Below are 18,892 nucleotides of genomic sequence, written 5' to 3'. Positions count from 1 at the left end.
ATTAGCCTTCTAAGAACATGGAGTCAGATTCATCATTCCCTCCTTTGTCTGGGCACCCTGCAAATGCAATACTTACCAAAGTCACATGGCCACCAGAGGTCCATTCCAGCCTCAACCATTCTGTGATTCCTGCTAGTCTGTTTCTCTGCCCTGCCCAGGTCCCTCAAAATAGCTGTTCTCCCTTCCAATGTATTTATTACTCCCTCCTCTTAGGTGCTATCTGTAAAGTTTTGAAACTGCATTCAGTCCCACCATCCAAAATATGAATGAAATCACTAAACAATACGGGTTTCAAAATAGTCTGGATATGAGAATGCTGGAGCAACTGCTCATGCCATAGGAGAGCAATGCTAAAACTGGCACTATGGAGGTAAATTTGCAGACATCTGGTTCCCCTTGTTAACTCCTCTCCAAATATTCCTTGTCCTGAAACAAAATCAGAATCACAGAATAGTTGGGGTTGGAAGGGATGTCTGGAGATTGTCTCATCCAAACCCCTGCTAGAGCAGGTTCACCTAGAGCAGGCTGCACAGAATTGCATCCAAGCAAGTTTTGAATATCTCCAGGGAAAGACACTGCACAACTTCTGGTCAATCTGTTCCAGTGGTCTGTCACCTGAACAGAAAAGGTCTTCCTCACATTCAGATGGAACTTTCTGTGCATCATTGCTGCTCATTGCCTCTTGTGCTGTTTCATGGCATGAATGAGAAGAGCCTGGATCCATCCTTATGGCACTCTCAGATACTTAGACACTGATGAGGTCTCCTCTCAGTCATCTCTTCTTGAAGCTGAGCAGGCCCAGCTTCTTCTGCTTTTCCTCATAAAAGATGTTCCAGTCCCCTCATCATCTTCATAGCCCTCCACTGGAATAGCTCAGAGAACTTGGGGTTTGTAATTTCCTTGACCTGTGGAGATGAAGGCACTTTCTGCATGAGTCTCTCCTGGCTTGAGAATGGCAGCCTCAGCTGTGCTCAGCAATGCTTTTAGTTTGGGTTTGAATTTGGACATATGGGGAGGCTCTTAAGTCACTCAGAGCGGAGTGACTCAATCTTGACATCAGAGATTTCTTTTTCCCTGAAGGGACCCTTACAGAGAGTTATTTCATGCTTGACATGAGAAGATGGTGGAACTAAAAATCTGGCTGACAGGCTTTCTTTTTCAGTAAAGCCTGTGATTTATTTTAAGCAGTGAAAGCTTAGCACAAAGGAAAGGACTTTTCTCCATGTTACTGTTCTCACATACCTCAGACAGCAAGTATGTGCATTCAGATGGAAGCCTACCACATTGAGGTAATTTTATCTTCAGGTCATTTGCATTGAAACTGAATGAGCAACTTTCCCTAGAGCACAGCGCAGCATAGAAAGCTATGTAAAATTTGTTCTCAAGTATCTAAACTTGCATGTTAGTGAGTAAATATGCTCCATTTGGATTGGGGAGGGGATGTGAGTTTTTAAAGTTCTGCAGGAAATATGCTCTGGGGAAAAAAATAGCAATATTAGCTGCTAGTTTGGAAAAATAGAATTGTTTTAATTAGAGAATAAATTTAGCAGTAAATTATTTTCTGAATATTAGGTGAGGGACCTGAGGTTTCCTAAGAGGTACTCAGATATCAAGAGTCTTAAGAGAACACATTGCAAGCAGCAATACAGAGAAGATAACTGGTGAGGAAAATGTGAATGTTACATGGCATGATGTAACAAAAGGATGTTACATGGCATGATATGATTTGGTATTTTTTTGCTTTTTTAAGTAAAAGGTATTCAGCTACTCTTCATGGGGAACCACACATCTGTTTGAAAGGGATTTACTGGAATACTCCTATTTTTAATGCTAAAACTATTGTAAAAGGAAAAGAGTCTATAAGCAGTTTCTTCAGATACCAAATTACATTTCCTTAATTTGATCGCATAAGCAGGGAAAACTTCAGCAGGTAATATTTGAAAATACTATAACTATTTTTAAAAAGGTACTTTAGGTAAAAAGCAAAGTTCACAAGTGCTTAATAAATTTCTGCTAAATTAACAGCAGCCTGTGAAAACATGACACTTATTTGCAGCATTATTACTGGTTTCAGAGGGCTGTAACCTCCTGAGCTACAGGATAAGGCAGGCTCAGGATATTTATATGGTGGTATCATATAGATAGGACATAGTTTTGGAGGGTTTGTAATTACAGTGGTGGGTAAATTTGGCATTGTTTTATATATATGAGAATGGACTTTCCTGATGACTTGTTATTTTAAATTATTCAGGAATCTGAAGCTTTGTTCCTCAAGGCAATTAAAGCCAATCCAAATGCTGCCAGTTATCATGGTAATTTGGGTAAGAGCCTTTCTAAATCTTATCAGCTGTATTGTTTATTTGCTTCATATTCATTGTGTTTAAAAAGAAAAAGCAATCTTTTGTGCCTTCTTCCAGGTGGGCAGATTTCTATTTTACTTTCTAGAAAAACTGCCAGCCAGAAGAACAGGGCACTAAAGCCAGAAAAGCTGTCACATGATATGACAGATCAAGAGGGCTGCAAAATCCAGCCCAGAGGTAGCTGCACTTTAGTGTCTGCAAATTGGTTCATTTATGCTATGCTTGTAACCCACAATGAGCTCACCAGATAAGAGCTGCCATTTATGGCTCCATTGTAATTCATTCCTTCATCATTCCCATGCCAGTTCTGCTCCCAGGCTTTGCTCCTGCATTTGGCAACAGAACAAGCAGCTACTGTGCCACCAGCCAGTGACAGACCCTCACTGGAAACAAATACCTCAATGTTGTTCTCCAAGTGATTGGCAAGATTGTCCATTATTCAACAGTATTGCTAATGAAATTCCCCATTGATGTTCCAGCTGTGCTTTATCACCGCTGGGGAAACCTTGACTTGGCCAAGAAGCACTATGAAGTCTCTCTGAAGCTTGATCCCATGGCACCAGGAACCAAGGAAAACTACAGCCTCCTAAGGAGAAAACTGGAGCAGTTGCAAAAGAAAGGCGGTGCCTGATGCTCCTTTTCAGGTTGCCCGTGCGTGCTGTTTACAACTGCTGTTACATGGGCACTTCTGACCATGTACAGGCTTCAGTCATCATTTCTCAAAAACAACACCACCAGCACCGCACACTTGAATGTCCAGTTTTGCCCTCCTACAGATCCTAACGTTTCAGCTTGAGGGATCATTTTATTTTTACTTGAACTGCTTTTAAAGTCCATTAGAACATTTTTATAGGTATATGAAAGCAATGGAGATGGAATTTCACAGCATACACATGTAATTTGATATCTTCATCTGACTTTTTAGTAGCAGGATGAATAGCAGGAGGCAGTTTTATTTCTGAAAGTGATACTTAAAAGTGCAATTTCCTGTTTAAATCCTGATCTTTTCAAGTATGAAAAATATCTGTCCACTTCAGTTTTATTACTGCCTTCCAGTGCCAGTCCTGCAGAGACAGTGGAAGAATGAATTCTCTCCAGCACATCAGTCTACTCATATAATTTGAGTTAAGCCCTTATGCTCATTTCTCTCTCCAGCCTGTGAAGTGTCAGATTTGTACAGGAGTAAATAAGGGCAAGGATTTGACCATAAATGTCTGTCAGCCAGTGTACTGCTCAAGTATGCCTGAGTCTAGAAAATACTGTAAGATGAAGATTATAACAAGCAGCTAATGAAAAGAAGGTGAGACAACAGAGGAGTCAGGTAGGGTTCTGTTCTTGCAGGCAGCCTCATCTACCACAGACAACACGGACAACAAGTCAGAATTGCTTTAGCTCCTGTGCCAGGTCAGTTTTTTAAATACAGTATAGTGTCTGTAGGACCTAATTGCTGTGTTCTCAGGCAATTCAGTGCTTTCTGGTTAAGGACATGACACCTTTCAGCTCCTATATGCTTGGGAATAAAGAGAGAATTTCTGTGGAGCAGTAACTGTGCAGAAGACCTGACCTTGGCTGTTGATCTGTTACCTGAAAGAACCTGGCTTCACCTTTGTCTCCCATGGCTCGTGTGTTTGCTGAAGGGACAGATAAATAAGCATAGCTGTTAATGCATAAACTGAGCACATTAAAGTGGGATGATTCAGAGGTGATTTATGTTGATACCATGTTACCTCTCAAAAGGGGCTATGCTTTAATACACATTTGAACTCTGGCTGTCCAGAGTTGTTTGTCATGTATTATATATTTACATTCCTGCTTCAGGAAGTAGTAGCAAGTCTGTTTATTTGCTGATAGTTGGTTTTTCCAGTTTCTTTGGGGTTTTTTGAGATGTTTAGTTTTGTTTGTTTGTTTAAGATTGAAAGTTTGCTATTGGATATGAAAGCTGGGGAACTTTACCTGTCTCTCCATATTCCTTTATTCTTGCCATCTATGTCCCCTGGGAGAAATTGATCAGCACAGTATGATCAAAGCTAGCTCAGGTACTACAAGTCATGCAGGTACTTTAGTGTACTATTTTTGCCACACTAACTGTAGATCTAGCCAGCAAGGCTGTGGCAGTGTGGTGCTGTCCACCAGTTTGGCTTGGAACGAATGAACATGGCTACATACTGGTTTGTTTTAGTTGTGGTGCCACAGGCATGCATGTGAGGTCCTCTCCTACAAATATAACCTGTTTCTCAGTGGGTAACATAGGGTATAAAGCTGTGGCAATTATTTCCATTTCTTCCGGTTTCTGGACAAAGTTTTCAGAAATTTGTTTCTGAATATGATCCAAGCATGCTCTTAGATAAGTATCTGGCAAGCAGAACACTGCACCAGTATAGCTAAGGACCAGTCTAGCTTAGTAACAACTTTTGTATCTGAAAGGTGCTGAAATAGATACACCCTTCAGTACAAGCAGCATGTTCTTAAGGCTTTCCATACATAGCCTACTATTCATCAGATAGAGAGAACACACAGCTTCTTCAGTCATGAGGAATTAAAGAGTAGGCATCTGGCTGGATGAGCTAATTTATAGCAGAAGATAAATATGTTTACTATAATCAGGTCTTTTCTGTATATTTGGAATATGGCATCCTGAGTTTAAATTATTATTCTCATCATAAAATCCATATGTGTAGTTTTCCCTGTTGCTTTCCATATCAGCTTTAAAGACATCCACTAGATCAATATTATGTATGAGGGATGAATTTTTTCTAGGTCATTATAAACCAAAGTTGTAGAAATTCCTCTGTGGAAGTCCTTCTATACAAAGTCTTAAGACAGAAAAGACCAACAAACAAATTGGATTTTTTTGTTAGTATTTGAAAATGGTCTTTACTTTTCAGTACAGACAACATCATTTTTTCTTGATTAGCTTTCTGGCTACCTGTATATATATTTGTTTGTTTTATATAATATTTACTGCTATAGAAATTCAATGTGATTACTTGTATGATGGTAATACGAAGCATACCCATATGTCTGAGTTTAATGTTGAGGCAGAATTGTGTTCAAAAGAAGCCACAAAGATGACTGCTTTTGTAATAAAATCTTCCTTAAGACTTTTAAGAATACTAAATATTTTTTTACTTTATTTTCAGAAATATTTTGAAAGTGCAAACAGTGCAGTGGCTTTTATTAAAATGGTTATAATGTTAACCTTTTTATTGGTTTTTCATACCTCATAACTGACTCCTGGAACAGTAAAGAACACTAAACTACAAAGAGAAAAAGGTGAAGAAAAAGTCGGCTTGTACATAACTGTAGTTACACATATTGCCTATCTTTCCAGCATGCTGGATTTTTTTTTCCCATTGCTAATTCCAGAAGATTAAAGTTTCCTTATCAGTTGGCCTGTTGATTCTCTAGGGAAATTACAAAGCCTTTTTTCTTCTTCTTTTTTTTTTTTTTTTTTGAGAATGATTACTTGTTCAAATACAGTTCTGAGAAGAGAAACAGAATGATTTAATGCACAGACTGGAGTCAGGAAAATAATCACAATGACTGCTATGGATATTAGTGTCTTTTCACCAAAAATTTCAGTGAAGTTCCCTAATTGTATGTCTCTGTTGTGTCTAGACCAATGACATGTACATGAAGTTTCCTGTTATTTAATTTCATAGTATTTAAACTTTAGAGATGTGGGTTGTGTGTGTGTTTATGGGCACTAAGAAATAAAAATCTATAATACTTTTGAATGGTTCGTTAAAAATATTTGGCCTATTCACCGGGAACCTTTTCCTTCATATTTCAGATACCTGTATCTGAGCTATTCAATCTAGTTTCTCTGTTTAGTCACTGGGGGGAAAAAAAAATCTTTAGGATGGGAGAAGTCATACTTGAAGGAGATATCCGTCTTCACTAACTTCAAAGGGTAACTAAGGTGATCAGCTCATATACATGAAGAAAAATCTCACTGCTGCTTTCAGTTGAAGTAATCTGGTGCCACACACATGAAGTAATCTGGTCCCTCTAGCATTTTTATACATTATTGAGGCCAAGAATGTTAAAAGACTGGCATTGAAGCAAACTGGCAGGTACTTGCCTTGAGAGGGTAGCTGGATGAGGGAATGGGAGAAATAAAATTAACTTGGATGAATTTAAAATAAATGACTGATAAAGCATTGAACAACAAATCCCTGTGTATGAAAACAGAACATTCACGTTAAGTTTGATTCATTGCTAGCTTGTTTATGTTTCTGTAATGAACAGTAACAGCTTCTTATTGAATTCAGTTTGGGTGTCCTTCACTCCTATTTTAAAAAGCATTCTAAAGCAACTGTACATTTGCAACAGTGAGATTTATATTTTTTCCTTAAATTCGCAACAGTGAGATTTGTATTTTTTCCCTTAAGTTCCAGTTGCTATTTCAAGCTGTAGGTATTAGAATGCTAAATGTGATAGCATTGTGTGTTTCAATATGGTAAGGTTTTTTGTTTTGATATCTTTTGATATTTATTTGCTGGTTCCTGCCTGTGTCCCATGTTTCACATGAGTATTGGTACATTCACCTACCTGTCATTACATGTAGATTCCCATGTGCTTCTCAGCTTGGCCCTTTCACTGAATAGTGCTCCCTTTCCACAGCTCTTGGGGTGCCTCTACCAAATGTGTGTTAATGAGGGCACGTTTCACTCAAAAAGATTAAATTTTGCTGGGAGCAAAAGTGGCTCCCAGCAAAATCACATGGTTGGATTTCTGTGACATAAAAGCTGAGGGAGCCAAATTTGTGTCGTGGAACACCTTAAGCAGCAGGTGCCACAGGTAAAGGGCACTTCAGGCTGTGCTGGGCTCCACAATAACGTGAAGTGGTTGTACATGGGTGTAATGTTATAAACACAGCAACTTGAACTCTGTGCTTTAAAGGAAAAGGACTATATATCTCTCCAAGGAAGAGGATGTGCACAGCTGCATGGATACTGAGCATTGGAGGACTGATTACTTGGTGTTAGAAAGTTGCACTGCTGTGTTGTGGCATGGGTGTTCAGTGTGTGTCAGTGATGATACATGTCAAGTGGGTCAGGGCTTTTTTAAAATAAGTATTTTTGTTAGGAAAAATCCCTACAGGTACTGGAACTGGTAGCTTGTGATTTCTGAGATGAACTTTTTTTATGTAGTATTAATCATTTAGATTGCCAATGGTATGTTCCAATTTATTTTCAGCTGAGCAGGAAGTAAATACATTTGTAATGAAGCCATGAAATAAATCTGCATTTTGCTATCTTTTTTTGGCATAGATTTTAATTGTGACAATGGTGTTTATTTTTGTAGTAAGTTTTTGATTCAGGGTTCTGCTACAAGCTAGGAAGAAAACCTAATGGGCCTGGCAGACTAGGACTGGAACATACAGGAAGACATTCTTCCTCTTAGAGTGACAGTTCAAAATCTTGATTCAGCATGAGTCTATTGATGTTGAATGTTGCACTGTGTGTGCCTAAACAAACAAACAAAAAGCAGCACCTGAGGAAAGCAATGGAATACCTAACTAATTAATTCAGTCTCCTAAATGATAACATATAGAAAGCAGGAGCTACTGCCTCAAATGCTGAGCAACCTTCTCTGCCAAAATCGGACTTTTTACCCAGTGTGCAACAAGCCAATAATGACACACTTAAGAGAGACATTGATTATTTATTTCAGAGTTGCACAATTGGTGGTATTGCACAAATTACACACACTAATTATCAGAACTTTTTACTATTTATAGAATGTAGCAAACAAATGAATTAGTGTTTGTTGGCTACAAGTTACATAGTTTTCTTATTAACTGGTATTCTTTTATTGGTTAATGATTCTCTTGCTTCTCATGCTAATTAGTCCTATGGTCAGTCTTTCTCTTCTTTGGAGTCTGTGGTCTGTGAGCTGGTGGTCACAATCTCCCCCGATGGAATTATAATTTACCCAGTCAGAGCTGATTGCAGCGCAATCACTGGGTTGGGTTTATTAGTTCCTATTTTATCTTGGGAGTTCTGCCAGATGTCTTTGTGGCCTGTAAATTCCACATAGTGTCCACTATCAGTGGTATATCCTTCTTCCCAAGCTTTATTAACCTTCCCCTAGGTCTGAGATCATTGAAGCATTTCAAGCCTTAAATCCTAATAAGGCAATTCTACCAAGTAATTTGTTTTTCTAACACCTAGACATCACCTAGAGCTTGCTTGTTAGCTGTTATTTGCTCATAGATTGAATATCCCTGCTTGTTGATTAGGCTTAGAAGCATACAAAGAGCAAACATCAAAGAACATCCTTTCTTAAGAAAATGTTTATATATATTTACACATACATATTTACATATGTTGTTTTGCATATCCTACCTAGTGTTATAGGTGGAATAGAATTATTGACTGGTATTGGGTAAAAAAGTGAATAGTTATAAGAGACACAACCTGGCTTCCACTTAGTAACTGGTCAAGGAGGAAGAACTGACACCAAAATATCACCTGCTGTCCCAGTAACCAAGCTACAGAATGATACTTGTATGCTCCAGAGAGAATCATATCCTGTGTTGGAAGGGACCCATAGGGATCATCCAAGCCCAACTCCTGGCCCTGCATGCACAGGCCCTGCAGGCAAGAGTCACACCGTGTGCCCAGGAGTGTTGTCCAAAACGCTTCTTGAACTTTGTCAGGCTGATGCCTGACACTTCTCTGTGACCACTTCTCTGGGAACCCTGTTCTAGGGCTCAACCATCCTTAAGTGGAGAAACCTTTTTTCTGATACCCAATTTAAACCTTCCCTGACACAACTTCACAGACCATTCCCTTGAATTCTGCCACTGGTCACCAGAGATCAGTGTCTGCCCCTCTGTTTCCCCTCATGAGGAAATTGTAGACTGCAATGAGGTCTCCCCTCAGACTCCTCAGGCTGAACAGACTGGTCCCAATATGGCTTCTCCTCTAGACTGCTCACCATCTTCAAAATCTTCCTTTGGACACTCTAATAATTAAGTATCTTCCTTATCTTGTGGCACCCAAAATTGCACAGAATATTCAAGGTGAGGCCATCCCAGAGCAGAGCAGAGCAGGACAATCCCACTGGTGCTGCTGTGCCTGGTGTCCCCCAGGACATGCTTGGCCCTCCTGGCTGCCAGGGCACTGCTGACTCACGCTCAACTTCCCGTCAACCAGGAGACCCAGGGCCCCTTCTACAGCACCAGTAGAAAGGGTATCTCTCTTATTTCTCCTATCAATGCATTTACTTTAAAGTGATTTAGTGTGTGGAACCTGCACAGGCTTTACTAGAGAGCAAACTGATCCCTACCGAGCCAGCTTAAGGGAATCTGGCTGGGAACTAGAAGCTGCCTGCAAAGGGGGTCAGCAGAAAAGCACTTAGCAGCCTCAAAGTTTAAAACTCCTGCCTCAGCAGGCTCAAGATCAATCTGTGCCTGCAGCCAAAATCCCTTTCTACAGAGTAGTCAACAACGTTTATAAAAAAAGGGGGTGTTTAAAGGTTCTCCAAAGGCCAGTTTGTCTGCCAAACGTTGCACTGCTTCACGCATGTTTATTACGGCCTCCAGCAGGCGAGGCCCCGGCCTCGGGAGCGGCCCTTCCCGGAGTGCCGGGCGCTCCTCCCGCTTTGGCAGCGGCCGCGGGGTGTCCGGCTCTCGCGGCCCCGAGCCCGCCTGGCCGCCCTGGCCGCGCTCCCGCCAAGCACGATCCCTGCCTCTAGCAGCCGGGGCCGGCTCCGGCCGGCGGCTCTGGCCAGCAACCCCAGCTCACCCCCGGCCCCGCGCCCGGGCTCTCCGCGCTGGCCCGTCCGCAGGGGAGGGAGCGTGAGCAGGCACCGCCCCACCCCCCGCTCCGCCCCGCCGCCTATTCCCCGGAGAGGCGCCCCGGGACGGGCAGAACGCGGAGGCCGCAGGCGGGAGTGGACCCGTAGAAGCAGCGGCAGCGCTGGCGAGTGAGTGTCCCGAGGAGCGGCGGGCAGAGCGGGGCGGGGCGGCTGGGCCGGGGCCGGTCCGCCCTCGCCACACGTGATGCTGGGGGGAAGCGGAGGTGGCGGCACGGGCTGCGGGAGGGCCGGCGGCGGGCAGGGGCTCTCCCGGCGGGGCGGCACTGCGGGGATCGCCCTGCCGAGGAGCGCCCTGTGGGGACAGCCCTGCCGGGAGCGCCCTGTGGGGAAAGCTCTGCCGGGGACAGCCCTGCTGGGAGCGCCCTGTGGGGAAAGCCCTGCCGGGAGCGCCCGGCGGCCCGGGCCGCGCTCCGAAAGCCACGTGGGAGCCGGCCCGGCCCGGCGCGGCGGGCGGCTCGGGGCTCCCGGCCGGACAAGGGCACAGCAGCAGCGCCTCGGTGGGCGAGGGCGGCCCGTCGGTGACACAGCTGGGTGCAGGGAGAGCTGTCCCAGGCGCTGGACCGGCCGAGGTGGTCGGGGGCATTCTCCAAACAGAAGTGTTCGTTATGATCCAAATACTCCTTTTAGTAACGTGCCTTTGCCCTTGTAGTGGGTTAGTGATGTGTGTTTGAGGAGCCAATACCTAAACTAGAGGGAAAAGAGAAAGGAAAGAGTTTAGGTACCACAGATGCAGAGTTTAGCAGAAGGTGCCCCTGCCCACAGTGGGGCTTGAAATTAGATGGTTTGAGGCCCCTTCCAACCCAAGCCATTCCATGACTGTATATCCTTACAAGATAACATTTCGGAACACTTATTTTTTTTGCCTGCGTTGCTTGGACCAGAATGTTGTGGGGGGAGTAAATTTTTTTTTTTTTATATTCACCTCGGCCTCATTTTGCTATACTTTCCTTCCCCCACCTGTTCTGTGTCCTTTTCCATTATAGAGTTACAAAGTCTTTTTGGGTTTGGGTTAAGGTTCATTTAGTTATATCTGTGTTAATTCCAGACAATTAACTTCCTCATTTTTTGCTTCAGGTATTTTTTAATTTGCTGCTTCTGTAATTTTTGCTATGCTTTGAAAATATCAAGGTAGCAACTTCTATAGAGCTGAACATACAGTGGCACAACTGTAAATATTTCCATGACCAAGTTGTTTCCTGTAGAACTCTGTAAGGAATGAACTTGTTTTATATACTCTCCCGCTTAAGTGGGCAGTCAACCTGGAAAAGCAATTTCTTGGCAATTAAAGTTGTTCATTGTGTGACAAAGGCCATTAAGAGAGGCCTTAAATTTCACATCTCTGAACAAAACATGGGCAAATTTTCATCATTCTTCTCTCCTCCTCTTGAGAGAAGTCTTAAAAACTTAGACTGTCTCTACAGTATATTTAAGTGGCACTCATCTCCTGCCCTCACTCTGTCATAGCTGCCGAAGTCATATGAACACTAATATGTCCTCTTACCTAAGTGTAGAACAGCTTTCTCCTGCCATGACTAAATAAATGCTAAACAGAACTGATGTCTCTTTTACTCTCTGTCTCAAAACCTGAATTTTCAAAGAGGTTAAATGTTAAAACAAAAAAATGGCCTTTCCATGCATTGCTAATGTTTTTGAACCTGCACCCGACTGCTGACAAATAGTAACTACTTGATATGTAGATCACACTTAATTTTCCTTGGGTTCTTGCAGCCTGTTTGCTCCTCACTTTCCCAATTAGTGTGGTTTTCTGCCATCAGCTTTGCAAGCAAGTTTCTTTGAGCTTGTCCATGAGTTTGTTTTGAGACCACTGGAATACTGAACACAGCTTTGCTCCATCGTGGAAGAAAGAGTGTCATGTTGTTGGTATGTGTCATGTCATCCACTCCTTACAGCTTTTCTTTTTGGTGACTTTAAATGTGTGATTAGAGTTTTCTGTTGCTCATTTTCTCCTATCATTCAGCATAGAAATATTGCTTGGAGTGCTTTATCTACTGCAGCGTCTCCTTTTTATCCTTTAGAAAGGTTTCCCCTGTCAGTTCATGCATTCCTTGGCTGATGTTTGACATGGAAGTCTAGGTGCCTCCAGAGAGCAGAGGGCACAAGCAAGGCCTGGTTTGCAGCAGATATCCTGCTGTTTCTGCCACCCACTGTTCTGCTGAGCTCATTCTCTTCCCTTGGAAAGTGTCATCTAGCACTGGCTTTAGCCCTGCTCTGAGTGGGAGGCTGGGCTGGGTGACCTTCACAGGTGCCATCCAACCAACATTCCTCCAGGTCTGTCTTTGCATTCTTGTAACTCCCAATAGTAACCCAACTGTCTGTTTTAAAGGAAGTTTCCTCTTGAAAATTACTTTCATCTGACTGCTCATGTAACCCCAGATTTTGCCAGTTGTGCTTCTCTTGTTTATATGGCTATGTTTGTTCTTGGGGAACTTCAGGGAAATGAGGTTATGTGACTGCCAGGTCTACATTGTGAATGTGCAAGTGTAAGTACAGGCACAAAGGTATAGTCATGGGGGTGTCATGGAGTGAAATAAGAGAGTAAATTCCAGGGGTACGTTGTGGCATTTGCCTTCTGCTGCTAGCTCTGGTATGCTTTTGCTCTCTAATGGATTAGCCAAATTATTTTTCTGTAATTGAATTTTTCTGTAATGAATACTATTAATAGATACTGTTGGTAGAAAAAAAAGACACTGGGTTTCACTGTAGTTTTTGTAATTTCATTTTTGGAGCAATGCACTTTTCTATTCCTATTAAAGTCTTCTTGTTTGTTTCTCACACTCTAAAAGTTCTTTGAACTCGAACCTGGTCAAATCATTTTCATAACGCTTTTGATTTAAGTAGAATTTAATGTGAAACTTGAATGACATTTTAAATGACATGAATTGCTTAAGCAGAGAGCATGTGCTATAACAGAACACATTTTCTATATGAACTGATGCTACCTTTTATTTTCTCATCTTCCATAGATTTTTTGCAGTATTCTGACAGAAAGGGTAAGTATTACATAGGTAATTGACCAAGAGACAGGGGAAATGGATGGACCCACTCGTGTCATTGAGTTAGCAAATGGAACACCCCTTTTCATTCTGTCTCTCCAAAGAGGATGTTTAATACCTTTTTTCTTTAGAAATTGAACTGTTCAGGCTGTAGTAAATCACTGTTCTTAACCCAGAATCCATAGCTATCCGGAATTTTCTGCTCTTTTTCACTGCAAAGGTTTAATTACATTTTATGGACCATGTCAGATACAGCTCTCTTTTCTCAACTTCCAATTAATGTTAAAGAAGGATGGGCTGTAGCAGGATAATATCGTGTCCTATTGATTTACTATTATGGTGTTGTTTAAGAATGGCCTTTACATTAAGATTTTTGGCCACTGTGATTTCTGTAAGTGGGTCAGCTATTCGCTCTTAACATCTTGAGAAAACATATTCGATATCACTGTCACTCCTGATTTCTCTGTCTTACAAGACACCTCTTTTCCTTTGAAATTACCTACATAACCACCTCTCTCTGCACTGTTTTGACTGTAATTGCTCATGACCTTTACTAACAGCCAGAGTTACCAGTATTGTATTGCTGACATTCTGACAGAAGTTCTTGGTTGTGTAGAATTGCTTTGTCTCATCCTTTCCCTCAAGCACTGCTTTTTTTCCAGTGCTGTGGGTTCCTACTAAGTGCAAGGGAGATCACCCCACCTGTGCCGAGCTTCAGTTGTGTGAGAGTAGCTGTATTAGAATAATGCTGCAATTTGAAAAATTGTGCTATCAAATAATATCAGAGTAACTGTAACTCTCTGTATCTTCTTTCTCTCCCCTCATTTTGTGTAGCCTGATGCAGCCCACAACTTTTACCACAGCAAAATTCAGGTTGGAAGGGACATAGGGAGTCATTCATCCAGCCTCCTTACTCAGTGCAAGGTTGTTCGTGTGGCCAGACCAGGTTGCTCATTGTTTTATCCAACATGTCTTAAAAACCTATAGGGATAGAGACTACGCAACACCTCTGGGCAGCTTGCTTCAATTTTTGTCTGTATCATGAGAACCCTTTTCCTTGCATCAAGTCGGTGCCTCTCTTATTTTGGTTTATACCTAGTGCTTTTCAACTCTGTCATGCACTGCTGTAAGGACCCTGGCTGTGTTTCCTGGATAACCACAGGTATGGGAAGACTGCTATTAGGTCAGTTGAAAGCCATCTCTTCTCAAGTTGAAAAGGCTGTTCCTGAGCTGCTTTTCACAAGGCAAGTACTCTTGCCCATGACTATCTGAATGCACTGCAGTTTGTCCATATCTTTTCTTGTTTTGGGCCCCAAAGCGGGTGCAGTATTGTAGGTGTGGTCTAGTGAGTGTAAGATAAAGGGAGATTGTCACTCCCCATAATCTGCTGGTTGTGTTCCCATTAATACAGTGCAGGGTGCTTGCTGCCTTGGCTGCTTGCTTTGTTCAGCAAGGTGTATTCATGAGTCCTAAGGCAAGGATATGTAAGGTAAACATTGAGATGTCAGAAGGAACATGGATCCCAAACAGTATCATCTTGACTGCTGTTTTGCACTTCTGGCTGAGTCTTGGCTCCAGCAGCAGTCAGGGTTGTAGCCCTCCTTTTAGTGAGGAAGCAGATACAGATAGTCATTTCTCATCATGTGTCTAGAAGTCTTGCTGTTTACTTGGTATTCCAGAAGTGTTAGGAATGTTTGTTGGCATTATGTTACTTCCTGGTAAAAAATATACATAGTTTCAGTAGTGTTTTGGAATGTTAGTATAGAACACTTCTCTCTTCTCCAAAATACCTTTTTTACACCTGATCTAGACTCAAATCTTGTATAGTTTCTCTTTTTTATCTCTCCATATCTGGGCCTGTTTAGCCTGGAGAAGGGACATCTGGAAGAGAGGACCTCATCAGTGTCTGTAAGTATTGAAGGGAGAGTGCCAAAAGGATGGAGCCGGGTTCTGCTCAGTGGTGCTGAGCAATGGGCAGAGACCGGTGCACAGGAAGTTCCACCTAAACGTAAGGATGAATTTCATTACTGTGCAGGTGACCAAGCACTGGAACAGATTGACCAGAGAGGTTGTTGAGTCTCCCTCACTGTGGATACCTGAAAGCCATCTGGTTGTAATCCTGTAAAAGTGCCCTAGGATAAGCCTGCTTGAGCAGGGAGGTGAGACCTGTAACCCACCCTTCCAACTTGACTCATTCTGTGATAGCCTGGATTTCATCCTGTACTTCTGCTGCCACCTTTGCATCTCACGTACTAAATGTTGTCTGTGCATCTTGTGAAATATGTCAAGTTAGTACATTTTGCCGTCTGGTGGGCAGGCTGGTTTGTGTGCACGACTTTCAGTAATTAAGCTTTTATTGTTTCTGCTGACACGTGGTACTGATAAGAATCTTGAGTGTGTACCTCAGCACTGCCCCCTTTAGTCTACTTCCCAAGATAACAGACTTGCATTTGAAATGCTAAGTTTAGTTTGTAGTTGCTGACAAGAGATGCACCTCACATCTCTCTACTCCAAATGGTGAAGCCTGAGTGACCAGCCTAGATTCTGAACTGTAGGAAATGAAATCAAGGTGAATGCTACCCTCTGGTTCATTGAAGGCTATTAATAGTGTTCTTTCTGAGTCCATTTAATTGAGCCCAAGTGTTTGTTGTTTAATTTACACATTCAACTAGGCTAAGGTGTGGACACTGAATTTTACCATTGAAATCAGTATGTCATTTTAATTGCCTGTGGATTCTGTGCACTGCAAGTTCTGTAAACAGTTTTATTCTTGGTTGGATCTCAGAATGTGTGGATTTCTCTAGAAATCAAAGGTAACAAGTTAGATAATTTTCCATCAGGAGAGGCCCAGTCTGCATATACGATAGTACTGAAAGCTTGAAGAAAAATAGAAACAAACCAATTTTCTTCAAAACATTGCTGAGAAAAATGGTCTTGGAAGTGAGACTGTAAGTAGTGAGTGAGAAATAAGGGTCTTGTTCTGGTTTTCTGTTGAAGGAATGGTGTTTGCAGTGGTTCTGAATGACAGGTAGACCTAGTCCTCCTGCCTAACTCTTGCCTCCCTTTTGTGATGACATTCTTTTGGCCTCTGTTTTTATGTCTTTTCCTCTTTTTAATAAAAATTGTACTATGGCAATATTTGGAATGAGTGCTGGAATATGTAGTCATTGGGGGGATTTAGCCAACCCACCTCACCTGGACTGCAAGGACATTATTCTGCAATGGTTCTTGTTAGTGTTTTAACTTGAGGAGAACTGGAAATTCCTTCATGGGTTTTGTGAAAAGCTCATGGAAAAAAAGGGGAAATGTTAGGAGTCTAGAGAAGGAGCTTAATAACATAAGCACCCATAGTAACAAATTTAAGAGAAAATTAGTAGATTCCAATTTTTTATCTCAGAGATCAGAAGATAGGACTAGTTGAGAGAGCAACTCACCAGCATGTGTGAATAGAAGAACTGAGGACAACTGAAGAAAAGAGTTTTCAGCGATAGTAGTTTGGTGCAGATGATCTGATGAGGGATGAAAAAAAATACACTTGCCATGATTGTCAGCTGAGATGTGATGGTTGTGGATTTATTGAGAGGAATAGAAGGAGGATAATAGGTACTAATTTCTTTATTCCCCTGATTGCATACCTGCACAGGTGCTGCTCAAGGGAAGCTGTGGCTTGAAGAACATCTTAAGCCCAAACTTATTTCTGGCAAAATAAGAACTCTGAAGAGGAAGGGATAAGCCTACAGAGGCTAGAAAATGGAGGGGAAAAGATAACTAAAAATTACTGTGTAGAAAACATAATCTTGGAATGAATGTTATCTTCCAGATATGTTTGAGTGTATATCAATTGCTGTTGATCTTCTTTGAGGCAGTTTTTAGTGAAGCCTTCAAAACTTAGATTTTCTGTGGAATAAGTAGGAGTGTGAGCTCAGTGTTCCAGATCGTTTTCACTGAGAGGAGATGGAGTACAGCACACATATGGAGTGTGGCTTCATGTACTGTGGAGCAGTGCTTCAGAAGTCTGGTGCTGCTTGTGAGGTGCAGAGATCATGCTTGGTAAGTGTTAGGATGGGATGTGGGCATCGGAGAACAACTAAATTTAATTTTGATGAGATTGCACTGACCCTACACTGTGTTACTAAAGTGTACCAATAACTGAGAAACTATATGAATGGAGAGGAATGCTTCAACACAGTTTATGGAGTGGAGCCCCAGGCTTGATTTTGCCTTAGCTGAAAATTACATAGGGAGTAAATCCCAGCAGGATGCTTACCATGCACATAGACATTTCACACATCAAACCACCAACCTGCTCCAAGGCTGCGGTCCTTGCTGTGATGTAGTTCAAATATACCTGCTATGAAAACTTTCAGGATATGAATCCAGCCACAGGCCAAATCTTACTGAAGCTTTCTGAAGCTCATTTCAAACATGATAAGTAACACAAAGTTACATACTTGGGAACTGTCTGGCTGGGGAGAGTGCCCAAAGGGAAGGTGATATGAAGGGCTCAGAAAGAAGAATCTCTGCCTTCTGTGGACTCTGTAGATAGAAACAGTTCTCTTAACTATTATCTCTGGCAGGGGTCAGATTCAAGAGAGAGTGAACATAAAAGAAAATCAGCCTTTAAGAGATTTAAATAATATTACAGGTTAATGAATTTTTTCGTTTGATTCAGCTGTCCTAAGGTAGTGCGCCTTACTTCATTATTTGGGTTCCAGGCATAATTAATGTCTCAGTAAAGTGAATATGTAAGTGGTTACAGGAAGCCTCAGCCTGCTTAACAGAAACAAAACATCTTTGAGAAGAAAAGCAGATGAGCAGAGAAAGAAAAGGATTTGATAGTGGTTTTTCCATCTTTCTAGTATGAGACTTCTTACTGAGATATACTGACTGCTGGTTATTCCTCTCCCTCCTCTTCTTGTTTATATTTACCTTTATTTATCTTGTCAAAATACCAAGAAATTTAGGTCAAAATATAGCTGGATCCATCTGTTCATCTAGTCTGTTCTTTTACTGCTAGTAGTTATTATATCTTTTAATTAAGTATGCTTAGTGACAGTTTACTATATTAATGGAGGCCATCAAGTATCTTTAATTTTGTACAGGAGGAACTTAAAAATTTTCTTTATAATTTCTGTATAACAAAATAATCTCTTTAATTTGTAATATTCTAGTCTGTATGTCTTAACCTGTAACTTCTGTTTCGGTATTGGTTTAGGTGGAAACTCAGATCAGGCTCTGTATTTTAGCTGTCTTTAGCAGAGGTTTATTATCATAGCAGTCTTATTGTGAATGCAAGATGTGTTTATTCATTGACATGCAGATCCAGTTCAGTTTTGAATTTTGTTAAGTGTAGTTATTCTTTTGATATAATAACTTTGTGTTCTCAGTCTTATGACAGACTGAGAAAATTATCAAGTCCATTATTGACCTTTCAGTTCTAGGTTTGTCAAACATTTTGATTGGTTTTAGGGGCACTTTTTTGGGGAGGTTTTGAGATTGACCATCAGTGTTGCTGCAACCAGATTTTGAGCAGAGTCTGGAGGGTGATGTAGCAGACACAAGAGCTGGTAGATGATACTAGAAGGAAGGAAAAGATGACATTGCCTTTAGGATAATTTGTCTTTCATGTCCCTCCTGCCACATCAGGTAGTTTGGTTTGACATTAGATATGTCAAAACTTAATCTATT

General features: G+C 41.5%; 2 protein-coding genes across 5 annotated transcripts in view; both read left to right on the top strand.

Annotated features, from left to right (window-relative positions):
• Window positions 1-6,097, top strand: part of TMTC4 (transmembrane O-mannosyltransferase targeting cadherins 4) — a 54,861-nt gene extending 48,764 nt beyond the window's left edge. Inside the window, exons 17-18 of the mRNA XM_063149611.1 lie at window positions 2,252-2,321; window positions 2,840-6,097. Of these exons, the coding sequence (XP_063005681.1) occupies window positions 2,252-2,321; window positions 2,840-2,991 (222 nt within the window). The 3' untranslated portion in view covers window positions 2,992-6,097. The remainder of the gene's footprint in view (window positions 1-2,251; window positions 2,322-2,839) is intronic.
• A 4,086-nt stretch (window positions 6,098-10,183) lies between these two features.
• GGACT (gamma-glutamylamine cyclotransferase) overlaps window positions 10,184-18,892 on the top strand; it is a 28,308-nt gene continuing 19,599 nt past the window's right edge. Inside the window, exon 1 of one of the 4 annotated variants that reach the window (XM_063149609.1) lies at window positions 10,184-10,298. The gene's annotated coding sequence lies outside the window, so the exon portion shown is untranslated. Of the gene's footprint in view, window positions 10,299-11,955; window positions 12,072-15,246; window positions 15,364-18,892 lie in introns of those variants that run through there. The other 3 variants (XM_063149606.1, XM_063149610.1, XM_063149607.1) reach the window with 3 other exon arrangements.

This window comes from Melospiza melodia, chromosome 2 (assembly GCF_035770615.1).
Source record: "Melospiza melodia melodia isolate bMelMel2 chromosome 2, bMelMel2.pri, whole genome shotgun sequence".
Classification (NCBI taxonomy): Eukaryota; Metazoa; Chordata; class Aves; order Passeriformes; family Passerellidae; genus Melospiza; species Melospiza melodia.
Note: the sequence above shows the minus strand (reverse complement) of the source record. Positions and strands in the feature narration are given on the sequence as shown.